The 17924-nt window shown below is 39.3% G+C and overlaps 2 protein-coding genes across 3 annotated transcripts in view; one reads left to right on the top strand and one right to left on the bottom strand.

Annotated features, from left to right (window-relative positions):
* b4galt2 (UDP-Gal:betaGlcNAc beta 1,4- galactosyltransferase, polypeptide 2) overlaps positions 1–11897 on the top strand; it is a 172641-nt gene extending 160744 nt beyond the window's left edge. The window contains exon 8 of the mRNA XM_034105385.1: positions 8195–11897. Within this exon, the coding sequence (XP_033961276.1) occupies positions 8195–8345 (151 nt within the window). The 3' untranslated portion in view covers positions 8346–11897. The remainder of the gene's footprint in view (positions 1–8194) is intronic.
* Positions 11898–12406: 509 nt separating this feature from the next.
* LOC117463044 (von Willebrand factor C domain-containing protein 2-like) lies at positions 12407–17818 on the bottom strand. Of its 2 annotated transcripts, XM_071206219.1 has the most exons (4): positions 17692–17818; positions 17236–17569; positions 16525–16654; positions 12407–14577 (listed from the first exon to the last, which is right to left on the bottom strand). In XM_071206219.1, the coding sequence occupies exons 1-4, from the start codon at positions 17778–17780 to the stop codon at positions 14387–14389; spliced, it is 744 nt and encodes a 247-aa protein (XP_071062320.1). In that variant the 5' UTR covers positions 17781–17818; the 3' UTR covers positions 12407–14386. The 2 variants fall into 2 exon arrangements, with proteins under 2 accessions (XP_071062320.1, XP_033961353.1); XM_034105462.2 differs by lacking the exon at positions 17692–17818 and having other exon boundaries at positions 17236–17666.
* Between the last annotated feature and the right edge of the window lie 106 nt (positions 17819–17924).

Consider the following 17924-nt stretch of genomic DNA (forward strand, 5'->3'; position numbering starts at 1 on the left):
ATTAAATCGAATTTGTGTTTGTTTTATCTGAGTGTTCCAGGGTATTCTCTGAATACCTTGACGGCCCTGACGGTTCGCCACTGCTAAAATCACATGTTAAATACATTTTAAAACCTCTAAGATGATTATATGAGAAGCCTTCGCCTTGTTATAGCCATTTCAACGCTCACTTTGTGCTCATTCACAGTTCACACCTGAGAGAGCTACGCAATGTTAGTCCATCGCTCCTGCTATTATTCACTGAGCAGCCCCTAAGGGAAAACTTCACACTTAATAATAATAGAATCAAATATGCAATACTTATGCTAAGGGTGGGGGGAATTTAAAAAATATAATACAATTGTATCTAATTTTACTCAATGATTCAGTAATATGTTATGTATGTGTCCATTGTTTCTGTGTCTTCTACACACTGGTAGGAATACTGGTTTTGTCTGGTAGAAAATAAAGAATCCTTTATGAATATTTGTATTGAAGTATATTGAGTCAAAAATACTGTTTTGAGCTACATCACCCAATGTTTCTTAAATCCCCCACCCCTTTGAAAAACATGAAATGGTAGCTTCTGCCCTAAATGTATACTGTAAAACTAATTCCATCACTACTGCTGCGATTGAATCAACCAAGACAAATGTAAATTAGAGCATAAAGCTAAAAGAAAAGGTGATGAAACTGGAACAATAAGTCAGGTATTGTTTCTATTTGATGAGTTTGAGATCACCCTACAGCATTTTTCCTCTGAATGATAAAAACATTTCACTCATAGCAGGATACTAAAATATTAATGCATGATGCTTTTTAAATGCATAAAGACATCGACATGTTAAATAAATAAAATATACATATACTTGTAATTTCCTATATTCACAGCATTTATAAAAATTGCCCTTCTACTAAAATGCAAGTTTCATAAATATCAACACTAGGCTGCGTCTACTGCGATGTCATTAGATGTTGGCTGCAGATAAGGAGGGGGCTTTAATATGCAAGAAGTATCACATGACTGAGCTAAATGTAAATAAAACTAGTTCTCCAAGGGACACAGCTCGGCTTTTCCGGCCACTAAAAGATTGGTAGAGATGAAAAAAGGAAATGTAAAAAGGACAAAACTATTTTCAATAAACCAAAAATGGCTTTCCACAGATGCAGCCCACAGGCTTTTGTGTCGCTCTTTTGGCTACATGCATTTAAATTGCTTTTTGAACAAACGTGAAAAAATGCTTTCCCTATAAATGTGTTATTTTATGGTTTGATAAATGAGAAGCAATATGCAGAGATGAGCCCTTCTAGACACATTAATCACCAGGAGTATAGCACCTCACATTAAGCTGCTTAAACGTGGATTATCACTGTTTATTCTCCTCTAAGAGCCCAGTTTTTATGCCTCGATGGACCAGGCAACGATGCCTCTCAACACAGAAATCGATATCCGCTCCAGCAGAAAGCAGTGATCTCTGTTCCTTCAATATGGTTTCAGTTTGATCTCATTTTGAACGTCAGTATTCACAGTTGACTTCAAGTGTAGCTGCGGCTCCTAAATTGTTTTATAAGAATATTAAAAATTAGTCGTGTGAGAAAGCAGCGTCAGCCAAACACATTATGACATTTTTTATTTAGATTTTGCATACAGCCGCTTAACACGTGTTGCTTGAGTCTCGTGTGAGAAAAATATTCCCAACCATTTCCATTTTGGAAACTTCTTGAAACCTTGATTTTATTTAGTAATTACAACTTAGTACTTTGGTATCAATTTACTGAAGCAATCATATCATACATAAAAGCTTAGCATAACTGTGTTTATTGCAGCTGTCTATGAACTCTTGTAAAGGCGCTTTTATTCATTACAAAGTCAGTGTAATTAATGTCATAGGTGACTCTTAAAACACATTGCTCAGCCATAAAATTATGCTTTCAAGTTTGATCCATGACATTATGATTACTGATGTAAGAAATGAAAGCTTTAATAGGAACGGATTCTGTAAGAAACAACCAGCGACTTGTTCATCTCAAAAGATGATGAAACAAGAAGTGTTCGGTTGCTAAGAAGCAGAGAAGTGTTGCTCACATCCGTGCATACCTTTTACTGACTGCACTTTGATGTTATTACTTATTATGTTCCCTTTGCTATGCTAACATATAAAATCCCCAACATTACACACGGCGTAGGAGGAAGGACAATTAGACACTGAGTATTTAAAATATGGCTGGAAATAACATTGGTTGAGATGTTTGAAGGGAAAGAGCCCTGCTCACCTTCTGGTCCTACATTTATAAACCTTTTTAGCGATTTTCTAATGCCTACTTTTCAAATCACCTGCCGTGTGCCCTTTTCCGTGCTTAGCGATAAAGATACAAATCCACCCTCTTATACAGTACAGGGGGCAGAGGAGTGCAAATTAACCAGAACATGTGTTTACCTGCAAAAAGCTACTGCCAAAACTAAAGATATGTCAGACATCCATCTAGAAGTAGTTAAACAAAAAATCTATAGTCAACTGTTCAATGGCGGCAATAACTCATAGATGTGTCTTAAATAACCAGGCCTCTGTAATATGTCATCCATCATTGTTTTGTGTGTGTTGGAGAGGGAGATAGGAGCCGGCTATGTTTGGACTTGTCTATTTTCCTGTGTCAAAATCAATTTATCCGCCACTAGACGGAAACAAAGTGTGTGTTCGTCTGCGTAATACTCAATTTCTGTTTTCCTCTGATGTCGCTCTGCTCTCCCTCTTTTGTGTGCATTAGACCTCCTAAATAAAAGGTGGCAACAACAGGGACGCTATTTATTTGAAGCTGATCCATTATTCATAACTGTAGCAAGAGGGCAGAAAAGATCTGCTTATTAGTCGGCTCAAGCGGCTTTTTCAAAAGATGCCCTTACGGACACTCATTATAGTGTCTTAGAAATGTTGGTTTAAAGGATTTTATTTTAAAAATAAGTGGTATTTTGACTTCTGAGCATGGCGGCTCAGAATAATCGGGAGCCTGTGAGGAAGATTGGCTGCATCGCGGCTCTATCAAGGTGGTGTGGGTTGAGGAAATTCTCTATTCTCATTTCATTCGGCACTTTTTAACATCATGAGGAAGGTTTTGCCATTTCTTTCGGTAGAGTCTTTGAGGGCTTTTTTATTTCTCTGATGGACATCATTTACATAATTTGATATTCTGTATGATTGAAAACATTAGGTAGAGTTGTCAGTAGTGATGGGAATTATGGCTCTTTGAAGGGAGCCGGATCTTATGGCTCCGTTCCTTTCAAAGAGCCGTTTTTTAAAGGGGGCGGGGTTACTAGGTTTATCTGCGAAATAATCACCAGGATAATGATTGAGTGTATTGCCAGAGCTAATGTCAATAATCTGCATTGTAAACATGACACAAGGTGGGGCCATATCCATGTCATTCATGTCAGTGAATGTACTACTTTGAATGTACCCTCTGTATGTGTTAAGTAAATAAAGTTGCCTTGCCTTGAATGAAATTCATGCAACTCTTAATATTAGATATTGTGTTTTTAAGTGGCGATGGAGATTATTTGTTGACCCTGCTTTAAAGGATATTTTGCCTTTACAAATGGTGCGCTTTATCACTGCCTGGGTTTTGGTTGAAGTGCATCCAAATGCTGCTGCGGTTTCGCGTTTGGCTCATTTTCCATCCGAACAACACGTCGTCTACCTGTCCCGTACCACTTGTTATGACTTCTCTCTCGCGCGTATTCCGTTAAGACCAACCCCATCTCACTCCTCGTGCTGAAACCTACCAGTCAGAGTAGGGGCGGGTCTTCACAGAAGACGTTTGGGGAACAAAATCAAGCTTTTTAAAAGGCGAGTGGATTTTGGCAGGCAGTGAGTGCGGACCAACGATTGAACGATAACAAGAACGGCTCTCACCGAGTACGACTCGGTTCCCCTCGTTCGTACCGTTCAAAAGAATCGGCTCGTTCGCAACCGACCCATCACTAGTTGTCAGTAACCAGGGTAGCCCTCTGATAAGTTAGTACGGTATCACACTTTAGGAATCTGTGCTTTGAGCTTCACTCTCACATGTTCATGCTAATATAAACACAATGACTATGCTAACATGCTGATTAGCCTTGTAGTACTTGTTGCTGATAGCACTAAACATTACAGCTGAGGGTGATGAAGTATCGGCACATTGAACTATTGACCTGATGATGATGCTAAGGGGAAATGTGATTGGATCACAGAAGTATGAATAATTCACCCTGAGGTGGTCTGTGCCAAATGTCATGTAAACAGACTGATCAACTGACATTGCCATACGACATCGTGGCACCAGCAAGGAGAAAAAAAGACAGATCCTCATTTTGAAGTTGGTGGTTGATATAAACTTAAGTAGTATAAAGAAAGGATGTTAAGATATATTCCAGAAATGTTTTTAATGTCTCACTCCCTTCCTTGAGGAACTCCAGATACAGGTCAGAGATTTACCAGATCACTTTATAGAACGTTTGTGTGTTTTTGGATTACTCTAGGATTAGGCGATGAAGAACTTGCCAACAGACATGACTTCAGGTTTACTTTAATCAACATTGCCATTTATGACTAACTTCCATTGAACGATACGGTGCCGAGGCCGTTTAATGTTCACATATTTTGAATATTAGGAATGAGTGTGAACCTGAAATCCCTCTCATCTACAGCAGCAACCTACTACAGTGTCTTTGAGAAATAGCTTCTTTTTTTTAACTGTTTACTTCTCAGGCTGTACACACGTTGGCCTGTCACTCGATAACACAGATACACTGCTTCTCTTTCCACTCTCTGTCTTCAGGTGCAGGGTTGCCTTTCTGTTTGGATTCAGATTAATGATTGAGCCTTTTAGGAGAGTCTATCGGGAGCACACGTGTAATGTTGAGTTTACCATGGGAGGCGTTGTCTCGACTGTTTAATGAATGTTACTAGATCATAGCACAGCATACACACATCTACATGCACATATATATATGTATATTTAAATACACATTCACTCAAAATTCACACACTCTCACAAAGGAGTCCATTCTCACAGCACTTTCGTTGAGAGGCTGGTTTGGCATAGCAATGAGATATTGGGATAGCAGAAGTAAGAAAGAGGCACATTCATCATCAGCCGCGGGTGTCAGTTTGTACACACACACACACACACTTTTTGTCTGGAAAATGGCACTTCATGGATTGCAAATGAATTGGTCGCTTGGTAACTTAGTTCAATATTCTATTAATATGTTATCCTCCTGGGACAGTGCAGATACAGGGTGTGTGTCTGGCTTCTGTAATATTGTATTTACCACGAACATAACTTTAAGTTTACTGTCTCATTCAGAATCCATTTCAAGAATAGTTTAAAGTTTTGGGAAATACTAACATCAGATAGCTTTAATATACTTATGAAGTACTACAAGAAGCCAGTTAGCTTAGCTTAGGATAAAGACGGGAAACAAGTGGATAGCGCTGGTCTGGTTACAAAATCCACTTTCAAGCACATCTAAAGCACATACATTAACATGTTATACCTCATTTTAGCTCTTACGGTTGCTTTGTCAGTAGTTCACATGTTACCATTGGCAAAAAGGGGGTGGAGCACCAAGATTGGTCCATAACAAAAAGGAGAATAACTTCAATACGCAATCACATATCATAGGCTAACTGTTTGTCGTAGGCTATGTGCGAGGCATAATTGCAATTATTCTTCACTGTGATTGAGTTAAAGATTATGTTTTTAAGGACACATTTTATTGGGAATTGATTTTAGTTTCTCATAATTACTGAGCTGTGTCTTCTTCATTATCATGATATATGCTGAACAGAGCTTCTAGAGAAGTCCTTCTCTGGGTGAAAGGCCCCTGAATTTGAGGAGAACATCAGTTTACTAGTTGTTATGTTTGCGTGATTATTCATAATGGATAGAAAGACATATTTTGGAGGATGGTTAGCTTGTTTGTTTCTCTTATGGTCCTAATTTTTATGTTTTAAAAAAGTTTGTATTGCTCAAATTAACAATTGTGTCAAAATTAAAGGATGAAGAAAAAAAAACAGACAGAGCCAGGCCAGCTGTTTCCCCCTTTATGTTTGCTAAGTTAAGCTAACCAGCTGCTCGTGGTAGCTTAATGACATCCATTCCAGATCTGATGATCGATCTTCGTCTCTCTGAAGGACATTGCACATTTTGGGAGGACACACTTTTTCTCCATAAATGTGTCCTCCCAAAATGTGTAATTATTCCTTTGATACATTATTCTACAACAAGGTCAGGTGAGCCAGCTCAGAATAAACTACACCACACCAGAAAAAAGCTAAAATAGCGGCAATGACGAGCTATCGTTGAGAACTTAAACCAGATTTGTTTTCCTGTGAGACCCTCAGTGGAATTGAAATAGAGCTTTACTTAGCCCAGTTAGCACTCTGTCTGAAAATCAGGCTAATGAATATGTAGGGGGGAATGTCTTTGTCTCGCCCTCTAACTCTCTGAAATAAAAGTAAGTAAGTAAATCTCCGTTTTCTGATAGATTCATCTAAAGATTTCTCTTTTCTCAACTCCGTTTATTTTTAATAGCAGTGTATCTGCTCCCTTTATCTGTCACTCGCTTTCTCAGAGATAAATCTATCTATCCTCCATTTCTCTCCCCTGCCATCTAGCTCTAATTTTACGTTAAACCGCTTTCTTTTCCTGCCCTCCTTCCTTCCTTTACTTGCACTCTTTCTCTTAACCGTATTCCCTTTTCCCTTTCTGAAAGAACTGGCAAGCTTTAGACCAAGTTATTCTATTTATGTTTTGATTGTAGTCAATTGTTCAAGGGAAAGATGCTTGACAACATGTTTTCCTGCCACTACTCATGCCAATAAAACTCTTTTTGATTGGAATTTCGAGGGGAAAGTGATGCAGAGGAAGGAGAGAGATCTGCACTAGTCAGTTCTGACAAGGCTCTGTTGACTCTGTGGTCCATGTCTCAAGTGACTCCAGTTGTTAGTCAAACCATATCATTAGGCCTTTTTTTGTAGCATCAGTCACGGCTGTCATTTATAGAGTCGATGTGCGAGGCGGGGCGTTTGCACATCAGCTCTTTCTCTGTTCACACACAAAGAAAGTGGCATTTTAAAGACGAGTGTTTTGTAAACATGCAGTTGGACGCATGCACTCTGTGGCCTCATTTCCATCATGACTGGTCGCAAAAACTGATACTTAAACGTGGTCGACAGGAGAGTTAGTGTTGTAAATCTGTTTTAATGTCAGAGGTTGCATCATGAGACAGTCTGACAAACTGTGTGAATGATGTTCTCATCTTTTCCACTCAAATCAAAGCAAAATGTAATGTAAGAGCAGAATCGTACCGTAACTGCTGAATCACAGCCAATGGAAAATAGATATTCACGCATAATTCAAACAAACTGAGGTGGATGTGATGGATCATTCTGTTCACTGAGTCACTGTGCAGCGCTATAGCACCACCTGCTGGTCAAGATCTATATAGTAATCATAACTGCATGTGTACTTCAATTAAAAACAACCCCAGGGAACTGTTTCTTCTCTTGCTTTCAAGTTATTGCACACCTACAATTATGTAGAAGTAGAACAAATAGTTTGTTCTAGTCAGGGGTAATTATTATTGTAGAAATAATGCTTTAAAAATAGTTTAGGATTCATTTGACAGTTGTAGTTTAATTACTTACTTATGACTCCCTATATGTATCAAACTTATTTCAAGTTTTGGGTTGTGTTTATTTCTCATGTCTTTGGCCCTTTGGATCTAAATGAGATGTATCCTGTCTGTCTGCACCAGTGTTTCTCAAACTTTGTCATACCAAGGACCACTTAACCAATAAAAAAACACTCACGGACCACCTAACTCCACAAATATCAAAAAACATATCGTTTTTTTAGAACAAATTACAAATCGCCTGAAAATGGTACAAACAAGTGGCAACATGTATGATGAAGGTGTTGCGCTGGGCTATATCATGCAATCAAAAGTGAAACTTAACCTCGCTCCATTGCGGAGATATTCCCGCGAGAGTGCGGAAAACTGAAATGTATTTATTTATTTCAAATGTGAAATGTACCAATATACTCACGGACCACTAGGGGGCGCTCACGGACCACCAGTGGTCCGCGGACCACACTTTGAGAAGCACTCTCTGCACGATAAAGTTGATCTGCTTTATTTCTCTTTTTCACCTCTTTGTCTTCCACCCTCCAGGTTTAATAAAATCCAGAACACGAAGAACACGATGAAGAAGGACGGGATCAGCTCTCTGACCTACAGAGTGATTCAGTTCAAGAGGTACGCTCTGTACACAAATATCTCTGTGGAGATCGGCAAACCACCGCCCCGGCCTATAAAGGGCTAGAGAGCGACAGACGAAGGGAGGAAGTCGACATGCTTTGCCAGGATGGAAAAAGATGAGCAGAAGAGGGAAATCAGGAGATCACATATCCTAGACATCTGGAAAGATGCAGGAGTTAAAGCAAAGAGGGAAAAGTCCCAAGCACTTGATGATCTCTTTCTTCCTCTTTACTTTTTTTTTTTGTAATTTGAGTTTGCCATTTCTGTAACAAGGACCCAGGCTCTTTCCAACTGTTTTAAGCAGCCACTGGCTTCACAGCTCCTACCTTTGCCAATCAGTGACTTCAGGATTGAAAGAGTGTGGAGCAAAGCTTGAATATCAGTGGCCGACCAAAGGTTGGCTTCAAACTTGGAAGCTGATACTTGGAGTCTTTCATTTACCAATCTTCTGAAAACTGGAGGTCGTCCAGTGGCATATCGACAGAGGACATTGCATTTTTCTGGGAGTTAAGAGATGAGACAATAACGTCATTTGAAACTTTGGAAACTGTTTTGAATTATTCGCCTTCATCGAGTGGAATTTCTTGGAATATTTGACCAAGTTCATATAAACTGAAGGGAAAATGTTTCTTTCATGGATACAAAGACAGAAAGGAGACGTGGTGTTTGCCGGATTGGAAATGTAATATCAGGAATAATGAACATGGTGGACAAAAAAGCTTAAAAACATTGTATTTCCCAAACATTCACAGTGATGGTCAAAAGAATAACATTAACACGATAGGATAACATGCAGTGATACTCTTTAGACTTGTACATGAAAGATTGTCTATCAAAGAAATCGTCTGACGCTCATCTTTACAAATGATGGTAATAGATGATTTCATATTAACATCTTTGTCAGGGAGTTTTGATCTAAGTACTTCATCAAATCCTCCGATATCAATTAATGAATGTGTATTGTGCCTGCATCTACTGTGCTGGGGACACGCTGATCCAACATGTTCGTCAGCAGCAACAAACCCCCCAGAACTCTCTTTTTGTTCTCTTTTTTATATACATATATATATATATATATATAATATATATATACTCAAACTTTGGAAGCAGAAACTGAACTTTTGAAGTAACTCATGTGCTGGATGCAATGACGTGGAACCACCTTGGGAAAGTCATCAAATCAAGGAACCGAAGACAAGGCGGAGATACACTGACAGCTCAGTCGTGATTCTAAACCCATGTTTGGCACAAATTGGAGATTAGGTTTCTGAAAGCTTTGTTTGTTTCCTTTCACCCCCTTGAAAAAGAATAGAGATTTATTTTAGTAATCTGGGCTTTAAATGTACATTTTTGTCTCTACACGGTGCAAACGGATTGAGTTGCATTAATTATCTCCACGATACTGATTTGACTAAGTAGTCATTCAAAAATCTGACAGTAATGAGTTTGAGCAGTTTGACTGACATCTCTATTGCTGCTTCAGATGTTATCATCACCAGCTGTCAGCTCTGTATTCAAATCTACTTTATCTCACTTTTTCATTAATGATAGCTACATTTTCATAACTTTCCTCATGTGAAAAGTCCACAAACTAAAACTTAGATCATGACTTCCTCCATCCGCTTTATTGAAGCCGTTGACTGTCTCATGTATTGTACATTACTCGTCTTCCCTTGTTTTATTTTTCCTTGTCTCTACTGTTGACGCCTAAACACCAAACTGATGCCTTCAGAAGTGATCGATACTAACGGGGCAAGGACGGTTATTTCTTATTTAAAAGTTATGAATTGGGTACAAAATTAATCGAGGAAGATATGTGTTTTGAGATGTAATCGAGAAATTAAACAATATTTGTTTCAGTTTTGTACATTTTTAAATATTTTCACCTATCGAAAATGGTTAAACAGGCAGAAGATTATGCAACGCAGCACCTGTTTGAATTTGGTATCATTCAGGACAAATTGGGGCTTTTATTTTGGTAAAAATAATGTACAGTATAGCCTCCCCTCCCCAGCCTCGAGACAATGATAATGCTCCCAGCTGATTGGCTCTCCGTTATCTTCGCTGAAAGCCTGTTGGACGGTTTGATTACTCCTCTCTCTGCCTCTCACACCCAAAATGCATTCACACAGTCTTCCCTTTTTTCTTTGCATTATCTCGCCTTTCATTGCCTTTTCTTTCTTTCTCTGCCAGTCCAGGCTGTGTGTGTCAATGGCACTTTGTTGTGCTTTGTGGAGGGCCCACTTCAGGCACAGCTGTGTCTCACAAGAGTGCTTCTTCTTTCAATAGCTATCGACAGAGCCTCTCTTTGTGTCTCTGAATCTGTGCCACTTACTGTCTGCATCTATATTTTTCTATCTCACTACACTTCCCTATTTGTGAATCCTTCTGTTTCCCCCCTTTGCTCATGTTTGCTTTTCACCTCCATTGATAATCTGGTGATTTGAAGTGTCCTCAGTGGGCAGACTACCTGTTGAGAATCAATAAAATATCTTCTCTATACTGTTTACAGCTTAACAAGTGCAATATTACAGATGTGTTCACATCCACCTCATATCCTGCTTCAAAATCATTGTTTTCAAGCGGTATGTTAGGTGACAACACTTCTTAAAGGTTAGTTATAATGCAGTCATGCTTGTTTTCCTCATATTCATCTCATGTATTTGAAATCTCTAGTGATCACTCTATTGATTTTAGTGTTTTGCTTCCATATAGGTTAGAATTGGAGCAGCATATGCCGACATATCCTGACTTTTAGTTTCTAGTATGTATATGTATTTAATTCATGGCTTCAAAGCACACTCACAACAAGCAGAAACTTTCGGTTACACTTTTGGGAAAGATTTCCTCAAAACCCCCTTTCTGTTTAAAGAACACACACATTTCCCAAATTTGAAGTTGTGCGTTAAAATGGGGGGAAATATTTCTGGAATCAGCCGCTTCCTCCATTTCACAGCTCTAGAGTATCACTTCCTGCTAAAGGCCCACTTGCATTACCTACACCTACAGCTCATTAAGTTTCGGTCAAGAAAAAAAAACATGTCTCGAGCCAAAAGCGATGTAACCCTGATGACCTGATTCCTTTTTACTTTTAAAAGCTCATTCCACAGCAGAAATGATAGTGCAAATTGAACTTCAAAATGAAGACGAATTTCTTTTCATTAAGGCTACTCAAATATTACAGGCAACCCTTAATGGGGTCAGTTACATGAAGAAAGCTGAGGAGTGACGGGTATTGGAACAAATGGATAACAAGAGAGGCCCCAATGTGTATTCAACAGAAACACGGGAGATATGTAAAAGAACAGCAGCCGAAACTCCAGCAAAAAAAGTATTTGAAACATCTCATTCACTTGAGGATGGAAACCACTATGCTTGATGTTTCTTAATAGACTCTTGACTTTTGAAGCTGTTCTACTTGTCAAGCTCACCTCAGGTGGTGTATTCGCAACACTTTTCTTCAAATACTTTTTTTTGCTGCAGTGAGCAGACGAGACTTCTAGGCCTGTGAGCGTTTTTAAACATTTACTGTATCTCTAGCTATGTTTTTTTTTGTACATTGAATGTTGAAAATGTTATATCTTATATAGAATGCATTACGTCATATCAAACCTACTTTTTCTATACAATCAATAAATCTGATGGTTAAAGATTACCTCACGGTGTTGTCACTCTTTTTTCCCAGGGTACTGAAGAAGACACTGCTGGATAAATAGAAATGTCATTATAAATTAGTTTTCACCTGGATCTGATGTCATCCAGCCTTATAATGTAATATGGCCACTTTTTGGCAACCCTATTTCCTGTTTCCATGACAACTCACATTTCTGTTGTTTCTAGGGTCCCGGTGACTATGATTACATTCAGCTTTACTCCTGTCCTTCATTTTCTCTTGTATTTTCTCTGTTATGCAAACCTCCCATTAGTATGAACAACTCTGTATTGCTTCAAAGTTAAGCTCTTTTACGTTCTACTTCTTTTCTCACCCTTTTATGGTTTTGCAGGGTTTTGCTCTGGAAACAAACTGTCAGCAGAAAGTGTCTGCAGGGAAATCAAGATGCTGTCCTCTCAGAGATACCAGAGCCAAACTCGTTCAAATAAAGTGAAAAGACACAACTCAAGGAAAACAGGGAGTTAGAGGTGTTTAATGGACATGGAAAGGTGTTTTGATTTGTAATACTTTACAAGATGCCGGTGAATAGTATCGGCATATTACACTACATGATTTGTTGGTGTGATTCATAATTGTTCCCTTTTTATTACAGGCGGTAAATTAAAGCTCCACATTTTTTTTGCAAATTGTTAAATGAGGAGAACTACACCGGGAGTGGTTTAAATCATCGCATCTCACTCAGAAACACTGATAAAGCAAAGCGTATTTCACAAATGTCAATATTTTCCTTTACCTTGAGTCTTTCAGATTATTGGGTGATATTCACTCACTTTGGTTTGAATACCAATCTCCTCAGGAAAATATAAATGTAGAAAGGATGTACTCATTCACAAAGTCTCATGAAGATTTAAAAGGTGTTCATAACCCTACAAGTTTAAAATGTAATTCCAAACCTTACTGAAAGAGGCTTTTCACGGAGATTTAATGCAGCGAATTGTGTCAGGTGTAATGATATACTTCATACAGCAGCACTTGGGAGTCTTATGACTATGTTTAAAAAACGCGATTCAAAGCTCCAATGCTACACATAAACATATAACAAGACTGGTTTATTTTTGGTTTTCATTTAAAGGTCCCTCGTGGTTATATATTGACAAATAACAGTAGGAATATCTGCTGCATATAAAACTACATAAAACAATTCAGATATCTTTCTTATAAAGGTAAATGACAACTGTACATTTTGAAAAGAGTGGAAATATCAAAAGGTTGTTTCTATGTCTATGTTCTAGTCGATAACTAAAGCAGATAATTATAGATGTTTTTTCTACAGTACATACACAACAAACATTGCTTGTGCCTATAAACTACTGTATAGTCATGTTAGGCCATAGTCCTATGAGTTATATTTCAATGGGTCTGAAAATTGAACTGCAGAATTTATACGACTGTTACAAATTGTTAATCGCTTTGCTAAGCCATTTCCTAGTCTAAATTGTATCACAGCTATTCATTCATTAGGCTGGCGCATCAACCCGTGACAAGTCAATTACAATTGTTTTATCATCAAATAATCTCATTGGCTTTGTTGCCAAGCACGTCAGAATAAAAAAAAAGAACTCTACAAAAGCTTACTCGCATATTAACTCCTAGACCTTTTGAATACACCATGGTCAGGCAGACAAAATAAAAAACTGTAAATATCTGAATTTTGGTGATGTTTCAAGAGTTAAGCTTGTTTGTATTAGGTTTTCTTTTTGAAAACCATATTTGTTTGATTATGGGTTTTGTTTATGAATACAGATGTAACAGCAAGCTCAGGGGCTGAAGGTCAGGCCCTATACATCCAACGTCTTATTTGACAATACTGCCTTCCATATTATTGAATTGGAGGAGATTTAATCCTGTTTTCCTTCACTGTTTTCAATGGTTTTCAAGAACTACAATTCAGTTCTTTAACTAATGATAACGTATTGTCTGTTTTTCTTCACATAGATATAGCCGTATTAGGTTATTAGGGGGCCTACTGATCTTTCACTTACTGTACCAGCCTGTATGCACTGTTTATCCTGCCAACATATGTCTGTGTCTTAGTTAGTTGGATAGAACACAACTTAATATGGGAATATGCACCATGGAAGCACAACACAAAGTAAACTAAAGGTATGGACTCAGAGCCCATCCACATGACAGGACCATGCTTTTAGATAATAATTAATTTGTTTATATTGTACTTTGCACATGATAAAATTTACAAAACCATCTGACATGGAGAAAACCAGGAGTTTGTTAACGAACGTTTCAAACTCAATGGGTCTCATCATTGTTGCAGAAATGTTAAACGAACAAAACTCCTTGTTGAATGGGAGCTAATCTGCTTTGATGGCTTTTGGAAGTTGCAGATAATCCCTTTTCAGCTGCAAAAGAGAATGTTTTTAGAGATGGAAGTTGATCAGACATCGGGGGATTGTATATTCTGCTGACAGAGTGAATCAGTTTTTCTTGACGGATGGTTGTTCAGGCGTACAGTTTTTGAGGCGGGAGCAGGAGGCGAGGCGGTTTCCCTCCCAGAAGCCGGCATCCTGGCCATCGTGACAGCGGCACTTGGTGCAGGAGTCGACCCAGATGGGCTCTCCTGCAGGAATCACCTGGCTGCGGGATGCATTCACGTAGCAATTAGGACCTGCAGGGAGAGGAACAGCAGAGGTATGTAACTGCAGCTAGAAGATATTGAGATGCACATAGTGTACAATCAAACAAACTCATCCAATGCAAATTATCAAATGCAATTGAATTACATTTGACAGAGATTAAATACTTTATTGTTCACTTTCTGTATGCAAAGAGCATACATGTGTTTTTGGTTTGCATGTGCAAAACTGGTCTATAAAGGGCACATTAAAAGACACATCACATCCATTCAGGACACATTAAAAAACACTAGAGAATGCAATTCCTGAAGAAATTGCTAGTGGGAATGCTTTATGCTGAAAAGCTGACGCTAAACTGCTATGCTGAAATGTAATGTGTAAGAAGAAAGTGAAGAATTTAGATTGAAATGGGGGCTTGAATGTGTGATGAGAGAAGAAAATAAAGTAAAAAGGCTTGGAAAAGCAGCAGAATATTTGAACTGCAAACTTTTGAACTAACTTCATGGCGAATGATCTGTCGCCATGCCAACGGTATTTGATGACATCCCATAATACGCTTAGATGCGTTGATGGCTGCATCGTTACCAAACCTGTGAAGTTTTGGGCCGTTTGGAGCAGTTTCACTGAAGTTATGAGAAGACCGTGTTTCATGGTGAGCATTGTGTTGCCATGGCAACGGCAATTTGCCGTCTTCACGGCTGGACTGTTAGCACACATGTGAAGTTTGAGTACTTTTTGAACATTTTCATAGGAGTTATAGCGACATCGTCTTTTATGGCGAGGGATGCGTTTAGATGGAAATGGCATATGATAACACCCCATAATTGACGTAGAGCTGTTGAGGGCTGGACCGTTAACGATTATCTGAAGTCTGGTGCTGTTTTGACCCTTTTGGCGTTACGGCAACATCGTGTTTTATGGCGAGGGATGCGTTTCCATGGAAACGGCATATGGTGAGATGTCAGATTTGACGTAGAGCTGTTGAGGCATGGAGAGGTGATATACAGGTGAAGATTGTGGGACGACCGGACCATGTCCATTGGAGCTACAGCGACATCGTGTTTTATGGCGAGGGATGCGTTTCCATGGCAACAGCCTATGGTGAGATCTCAGATTTGGCGTAAAGCTGTTGAGGCATGGACCGGTGACATACAAGTGAAGTTTGGGGGACGATCGAACCGTGTCCATTGGAGTTACAGCGACATCGTGTTTTATGACGAGGGATGTGTTTCCATGGAAACGGCATATGAAGACACCCCATAATTGACGTAGAGCTGTTGAGGGCAGGACCATTAACCTTTATCTGAAGTCTGCTGCTCTGAGCATGTCAGTTGGAGTGATGACATCATCGTGTTCCAGGTGTTTATATTTGAGCTAACGAGGCGTCCAGAGATCACAGGTTTCCATTGGTCTGAATGAGAGATAAACCTCTTACATGTGAACGTTTTGTGGAAGAACCGTAACAGATATCGGTGAAATTTCAAAGCGTGAAGCATCTCAAGGAACTTGAGCATCTGATGTGTACTTGTTGTGTACTTTCGGGTTAATAATGTGTGTCAGCATTCCCACCCAATTATTTTACAATTGAAGCTACATTAAAATGAACACCACATACCCCATGGTGAGGTCTGAATCAAGGTTAAATAAATAGATATAAAATGAGAAGAAACTGCCTTCCAAAAGCAGCTGTCCTAACTGATTAAGATATGTTATGTTCAAACATATTCTTTGAGAGGTTTTTCTTTGCACAGGGGACTCTTTGCATCTGCCCTGAGGGTGGTAGCAATAAGGAATGGCTAAGGTCATCTTAGACTTTGCAACTTTATTGTTGAACTGCTTTCTCGTGGTGATAAAACAGTGGGATTTGTTCATACAATAGAGGAGATAAATCTCCTGTGGCATCTCTAAGAGGCCCTTTGTGCTTTATTGTTTATTCTTAAACTTACATTCTAACTGTTTTAATGTTATTCCAAACTTACCCTCCTTGCATTCAGGGCAGCATTTCCCAGGCTGGTAATTGGGGTTGACACATGGTGGCGGGGCACAATCTGCAACTAGACAGCGGGCGATACCATCACTGTCACAAGTGCACTGCTCACATTCTGATGGCTGGGAAAACATATATACACACACACAAACAGGGAGAAACAGCATTGATTATTTTCACAACATCTCTCACCAAGCCCTTTTCATGCCATCTCAAAAGGGGGCGCTAGTTACCTTCAATTTCAGACTATACTCAAATTACATACCAACATACCAGACAGTAATTTATTGGATCAGAGTTCTGCACGGAAATACCCTGAAAAATATATAATTTGGCTTACATAGGCCTACTTATGATTATAACCTGCAAGCTTGTGAAATCAGATACATTGTTGAAATAATGCTTATGCATAGTTACACAGGATTGCAGAACAGGCTGATACCTGTATAAAGGGAACTGAGGTTTACACATAAACAGTGCTGCTCACCTTTAGTTTTTATGTGTGATTGGGTTATTATGACAAAAACTCCTTGGCTGCTTACATTTTTCTTTAGACCTGACTTTCAAGAAGGGAAAATGTAAGTAACCTTAAACATTTAAAGCCCTAAATGTACAATATTATAAATGGGGACATGCATTCCCCATCTATACTGGAAGCACAGTCCAACCCTATCTTTGCAAGTTTCAAAGCATACAGGCTTACCTGGAAGTTCTGCCCAAGGTCGTACACCACTCCTCGGTACTCACACCCGATCTTCTCGCACCTGGGGCAGCAGTCGGTCGGGTAGTGGCTCACATGGATGCATGCAGCCGGGAGAGAGGTGCACTCAGTGCGGGAACATGCAGAGCCCTCACTGGTGCATTCACACTGGGTGCAGTGATCAGATTCCAGAAAATACCATTCCCCCACGAAGTATATGCTCCCGTTGGCCTCGCAGGTGCCATCCTGTCCGGCGACTGAGAAACTAAAACCGGCCTGTGCGCAAAGAAATAGTGCCAAAACGACCGTGCGTATTCTGCGCTCCAAGGGAGGGCTCCTACTGAAAACCATAGTGAATTATGTGATAAAAAATAGACCAGGTTAACAAGAAACATCCACTGTAGTCCAGCTGGGATTTGGGAGAAAGATTGCGAGAGTTATTTTACATAGTTACTGGACGCAAAAGTCCTTGGCGTTACCTCAGTCCTCCGCTGAGGCTGAGCAGACCTCTGGAGAGAGCCCGGAAAGGGGTGGAGGTTGGGGGGCATAAAGAGGGAAAGCTTTATATTCACTGCTTCTCGGAGAGTTCACACGCCAGTCTCAGCTGAAGTCTTTCCCTCCCCCAATTTAACATCTTGAAGAATATTAGTGCAGTCAGACTTTTATGAGACTCCAGGGGGTCTAGTGTGTTG

This window comes from Pseudochaenichthys georgianus, chromosome 17, assembly GCF_902827115.2.
Source record: "Pseudochaenichthys georgianus chromosome 17, fPseGeo1.2, whole genome shotgun sequence".
Lineage (NCBI taxonomy): Eukaryota > Metazoa > Chordata > Actinopteri > Perciformes > Channichthyidae > Pseudochaenichthys > Pseudochaenichthys georgianus.